General features: G+C 39.4%; 1 protein-coding gene across 2 annotated transcripts in view; it reads right to left on the bottom strand.

Moving 5' to 3' along the window:
• Positions 1-1430: 1430 nt before the first annotated feature.
• The window catches only part of MORF4L2 (mortality factor 4 like 2), a 12363-nt gene continuing 7558 nt past the window's right edge, over positions 1431-6235 (bottom strand). Inside the window, exons 3-4 of one of the 2 annotated variants that reach the window (XM_014541130.1) lie at positions 4991-5113; positions 1431-2982 (exon numbers count right to left, since the gene is read on the bottom strand). In XM_014541130.1, the coding sequence (XP_014396616.1) occupies positions 2092-2958 (867 nt within the window). In that variant the 5' untranslated portion in view covers positions 2959-2982; positions 4991-5113 and the 3' untranslated portion in view covers positions 1431-2091. The remainder of the gene's footprint in view (positions 2983-4990; positions 5114-6235) is intronic. The other variant, XM_005868125.2, reaches the window with a different exon arrangement.

Genomic DNA, 6235 nt, shown 5'->3' with positions numbered 1-6235 from the left:
TCAGGAATGTGTGCTAGAAACCTCTCAATTGTCTCTCTGATCTACTTTTCCTCCCTGCTGTGTCTATATAAATTACATCAAAAGTCTTCCTTGCCCTTTGGCTTCTAGTTTGGCCAAAGGGAAATACCCAGTAGGAGATAGAAAGGAGGGAAGAGTGAGGTCAAGTACATCCCCGCCTCCTGGATTCTCCCTTTGATTCTCTTTAAGCTGACTACATCCGTATGATCACAGCTGCTGTTAGGTGGCCCATTCCATACAGCTGTCTACCATTCCAGTAAGCCCTCACTGCTCCCACTTTCTTTCTTTACCCTGCTCCTTCCTCTCACCTCCACTCCTACTCCTCCCCTTCTTTTCCTAGAGGTAGTAACACCATATTACAGGCTGAATTGTGTCACCTCCAAATTTGTATGCACAAGTCCTAACCTTCCCAGTACCTCAGAATGTGACTGTATTTGAAGATAGTCTTTGCAGAAGGAATCAAGTTCAAATGAGGTCTTCAGGGTGGGCTCTAATCCAATGACTGGGTTCCTTATAATAAAAGACTAGGACAGATAGGCACAGAGGAAAGACCATGTGAAGTCACAAGGAGGTGGCCTTCTATAAGCCAAGGAGAGAGGCCTCAGAAGAAACCACACCACTGATACCTTGATCTGACCTCTAGCCTCCAAAACTGTGAGAAAATAAATTCCTGTTGTTTAAGCCACCCAGTCTGTGGGGCTTTAATGTGGCAGTCCTAGCAGACCATTACCCTCCTACTCTTCTGCTGACAGCTTGGGAAAAATTCATTATTAAGCCTCTTATATCATCCATTTTGAGTCCCACTTATTTCCTGCTGGGACTCTGAACTGATCCAGTAGGAGTATATGTGATTCTTACTTCCATATTTGTTCTTACTATAAATTTCCATATAAGGTAGACTCATAAGCATAGGCATCCAATATCACCCCTCTCCTCCACAGATCCTCTACTCTAGGATTTACAATGCTGTGTCCAAGGGATTATAAAAACAGGAAATATGACATTAATGCTGAAACTAGGGAAAGCTGCTTGTTATCCTTGCCCCCAAATCTACAAATATTTCTGATAGAGGTAATACAGAGGGGCTGCCCATGCTTCCTCTTATGGGAAAGAGCAAAGCATAAGTTTAAGGGACTGTTGTAATACCCACAAAATATCCTATTATACCCAGCCCAACTCATAGGGGCAAGAAGCAGAGACCAAAGATGGCTCTTCCAAGCAGCACTATAAAGTGATCCCACCTTAAGAAGCCACACTGAGAGGGGCAACTGGCTTGACAGGGCACACTCCAGGCTGCCACACCCAACAGAAAAAGGAATTCACTAGGAGTCAGAACATTGACACCACCCAGGTCTTTCCTGGGTCTGCTGACGAGTCAGCTTTAGTAATATTAAAGGCACAATGCAAATTACTTGCTTTGAAATTTAGAAACAAATTTTATTTAAGATCTGAAATACAGTTCCTTAAATATCAACTTCTCCAGAAAACCGCGGCTACACAATAAAGCATTGCCTCTATCATGTTAGAACGTGCATTAGACTCAAATACAAAAACCATGAGACAAACCACCATCCTTCAGCAATCTGAGCAAAGATAGAATGCCTAAGGAACAACATGGATGGACTTGCAGAGGATGGGCTGTTTTACTTCAAGCACCATTTAAAAAAGAGCACAGATGCATGGGTTTTCAGGTATATACATTGCGTAGAACCTTTGGCACTAGGAATCAGGGCATTTTTATCACGCAGCATTAACACATAATTAGAAAATTGTGTAGTGTCAAAGGGATAGAACCACCAGCATTCAAGCAATGTTGTCAACTATACAAGAAAATGTTCTACTGAATGTTTCTTTTTTTGTCTAATTACTGCGTACACTGGTAGCAATGTTGAAATGAGAAAAGGAGCTTGTACTCCTCCTTTGATTTTCTGTTTAAAACAAAACAGAAAAACTGAAATATAAGCCCTGTTATACAGTAACAATTTTAAAGGACATCAATTATACAAGAAAAAGACTAAGAACAAAGAGAGTGTTTACAGATACCAGACATAATAGTGAGTGGTCAGTAGACCCTCACAGGGCTTTGCGGTGGTACTCAGCCGAAGCTACTTTGTAATCACTGGCAGTAAACAGAGATGTAGCATTCTTTGCCAGATATTTTAGGAAATCATGCAAATAGCCCAACAATAATGCAAGGCTCTTCTCATCAAGGGGTGTATACGCCAGCATTGCTCCGATTCTTACGAATAATCTCAGTAGGTGTGGTGCTCCATAAACCTGGGACATGGGTGCATCAGGATGAGCCAAGAGGATTTCAGCATACTGGGGCCTCTCAAATTTGTAGAGCAGCTGAGTGCCCAACATCACGTTGAAGTATTCTTTTATTCCCGCAACAACTTCATTCACTGCGTATTCCTTATTGTCGACATTTCCCTGCGATTTCTTGCAGCTTGCATACTCTTCTAGAATGGCATCTACGTTTTTCTTAGCAGGAAGTTGAAACAGCTGCTTCTGCCTGGTAACTAAGTCCCAGTCCTCAACAAGCCATGGTTTTAATTCTTCAGGAATCTTCACTTTAACTTCCATTCTATTCTTAAATGCATCCTCGCTTTCAACAGTGGGGTCAGCCCGGGCTCTTTTCTTCCGAGGTGGCTGAGGGGCTTCACTGGTACTGCCACCATCCCCATTTCCAGGAGTCTTCTGCTTGTTCTTTCTGGTCTTCCTCACGGATCCAGAAGGGGGATTCTCTGCAGAGCGACCCCCCCATCTGCCTGGGAGGGCTGGTTCCAGATTCTTCTGCTGTGGACCAGCTGTCTTCTTTCCTGATGAGGCCCCTCTCATCTTACTTCTCTGCATATTGCTTCTAGTTGGTTTTTTGAAGTTGTCTTCTTCTGCAGATTGTTGTCCACGAGTTTGCGAACCCTGCTTTCTGGAACTCATTCAACCCTGTTTTTATTTCAACCACTGTAATATATAAAGTATTTTACTTGGTTGTTTTCTATAGTGACCTTTAACACACTATGCTTCATAAAGGCCCATTAAAGCACAGTACATGCTACTCTCTTGGAATTTGAATTTCAAGTCCTATTTCAGAACCATTTCTAAGTGACTTACTACCCCCCTCCCTTTATCCTCACTACCACCCACTACCTCATCAGACCTGCCCATAAATTCTTTTTTTTGATACCACCCAAGACAAAGGAATATAATTTTGGAGAAGAAAATAAATTAAGTGGAGAAGAAATTACAAAAGGCAGTGGAATTGAAATTCAAGACTTTTCAATAGGAAGAATGACAATAAGAAAGAAATAAGATTTACTTAACTGGAGGCAAAATGAGTAACAGTATAGGTTTCTGTAGAAGTCCAGGTAGACCTGAACTAGGATGATGAGTCAAGAGAAACTGAATACAGAATTTGGCAAATGGAGAGGGAGGAGTCAAAAGTGGCTCTACAATTTTAAACCTGGGTAATTAATGAATTAATAAAAGCACTGACTTTTAATGGTTACTTTGGAATCAGCAATAAAATAGGAAAAAGGTAATTCATCCATTCATTAATCTACTCAGTCAGCATTTATTACTGCATATCTGCTTCAGAACAGGTACTATGCTATGTGCTAGGGATTCAAATATTTAAAGTGACAATTATAAAACAAGGATAGTGGTGGGATTGCATAGTGGTGCAGCCACTATGGAAAACAGTATGAAGATACCTCAAAAAGTTAAAAACAGAACTACCAGGTAACCCAGCAATTTCACTGATGGGTATTAATCTGAAGAAATGGAAAACACTAATTTGAAAAGATATATGTATTTCTATGTTCATTGTGGCATTATTTATAATAGCTAAGATATGGAAGCAACCTAGGTGTCCATTGACAAATGGATAAAGATGTATATATATACCACATCTTTATTATTCAGCGATAAAAAGGAATGAAATCTTACCATTTGCAACAGCTTGGATGGATCTAGAGGTTATTATGCTAAGTAAAATAACTCAGAGAAAGACAAATATCATGATTTCACTCATATGTGGAATCTAAAAAACAAAATCCATGAACAAAACAGAAAGAATCTCATAGGTGCAGAGAACAAACTGATGGCTACCAGATGGGAGGGGGTGGGAGGATGGGTGAAAAAGGTGAAGTGGATTAAGAAGTACAAACTACCAGTTAATAGGGAATATAGTCAGTAACTATATGTATGGTGTCAGATGGGTAGTAGACTTATGGCGATCACATCGTAAGGTATATACCTGTTTAATCACTATAATTAAAAATAAAAACAACAAGGTTAGTACAATAATAGCTATAAATAGGCTATTTCGGGAGCAAACAATAAATGGTGCATGATACACTTTCATGATAGCTTGTTGGAAGAGATGATAAATTGGTGAGGGGGAAGTCAGTGATGATTCCAGGTACTGAGAATGGTCATTAGTATTATCACCAAATGAGACTACATCCAGAGGAGAAAATGGATTAGAGAAGAAGTTCAGTATTGGATCTATTAAGTGTGAGGTATTCAGTAAACATATGACTTTAAAGCTCAAGTGAGAGGCCAGAGCCAGAAATGGAGATCTGAGCCAAATCACTACACAGATGGTAGCGGAAATTATGAGAATCAATGAAATCATTCATGGAGAGGAGAGGAAGAAAAACTGAACCAAGTATGGGATTCTCGGGGAAAAAAACACACACACAAAACTAGGAAAGAACACACAAAACTAGGAAAGAATATTTAAGAGGTGAGCAGAGAGAGAGAGAGACCACAGGTGAAACAAAGTGGTCAAAGTAGCCATAGAGGAATTAGGAGAATGTTGTTTTAGAAGCCAAATAGGTTGAGTTTCAATAAGGAAAAGGGACAATCTATAGTATAAAATGCAGCAGCAAGGGCTAGTAAGATATGATGAAAAATAGTGTTCTAAGATTCTTATAGTGTGACAAATGCAACAATTTCTTTGACTTACATAATCCTCTTTCTTCTTGGTCTTCTAAAAACTTCTAATGCTTTTCCAGATTGAATCTTATAGATCTTCTGGGATGGTATAGAAGGATGAGGTGGGAGACAACCTAGAAAGGAAAGCAAGTATCTGCAATGAAGATGAGTTTTTGTGAAACACAGAAAATAAAAATAATCTAATTATAAACACACGGTTTACAATTGTGGTATCAGGGAAAAAAACGAGTTCTGCTGTTAGACATCTATTTTAATTAGGCTCCACCTTATATGAGTAGTCAGGCCTTAGGCAAGATATGTAAACTTTTTCTCATCTATGGAATGTGGCAAATTACCTATAGCCTTCACAGGTTCATGTTAAGAATTTCATAAACATGATGTGATTAAACAGCTATCATATTACCTTGCAGGAATACCTGCACATGTTAACAAGGACATAAAGATGTTCATTGCAGGGATGTTTTTAAATACTGGAGAGCTGAAATACCTAATTATTCTTCAATAGGGATATGGCAATTTATTTTTATTTTTAATCCTGACCCGAGGATATTTTTCCATTGATTTTTAGAGAGAGTGGAAGAGAGAGGGAAAGACAGAGAAAAATCGATGTGAGAGAAACACATTGATTGATTGCCTACTGCATGAGTCCTGACCAGGGCCCAAGCGACACTCTATCCACACTGAGCCAAACCGGCTAGGGTGGGAAACGGCAATTTAAATTATGTATGCACACTATGGAAGAACATTCAAATGAATTAAGCAGAGACCCATGTACTGACATGGAAAGATGTTCGATTATATATTACTAGATGCCCGATGCATGAAATTCATGCAAGGGGCTTGGCCCCCACCTGCCTTTGCAGCCCCAGCTTCATCCAGAAGGATGTCCGGTCTAATTAGCATATTACGCTTTTATTATTACAGATTAGGTAAATAGGCAGGTTGCATAATAGGTACAATAGGATCCCAAAGAGACAGCACAGGGAGAGAAATAAGCATCAGTCTCAATTCTAATATACAGTGTGATCCAATTTCTGCTGTAAGTCAATGTGTATAAGTGCATAGAAAAATATCCTGATAGAGAAATACCAGACTGTTAAGGTCAGGGTAACCTCTATGAAAGAATGGGGGATGGTGGACCAGGTTTCTCTGGTAACTACAACTTTCACCCACTGAAAAAGCCCTCTAGCCAACCTCTAGTTCTTTCTATTTTTTATTGTTTAAAGTTTTACATGTTTTACAAATTTTCCTTTTC

The sequence above is a fragment of the Myotis brandtii genome, unplaced genomic scaffold, assembly GCF_000412655.1.
Source record: "Myotis brandtii unplaced genomic scaffold, ASM41265v1 scaffold2637, whole genome shotgun sequence".
Lineage (NCBI taxonomy): Eukaryota > Metazoa > Chordata > Mammalia > Chiroptera > Vespertilionidae > Myotis > Myotis brandtii.
The sequence above is the reverse complement of the archived record's forward strand: the minus strand, read 5'-3'. Positions and strand labels throughout refer to the sequence as shown.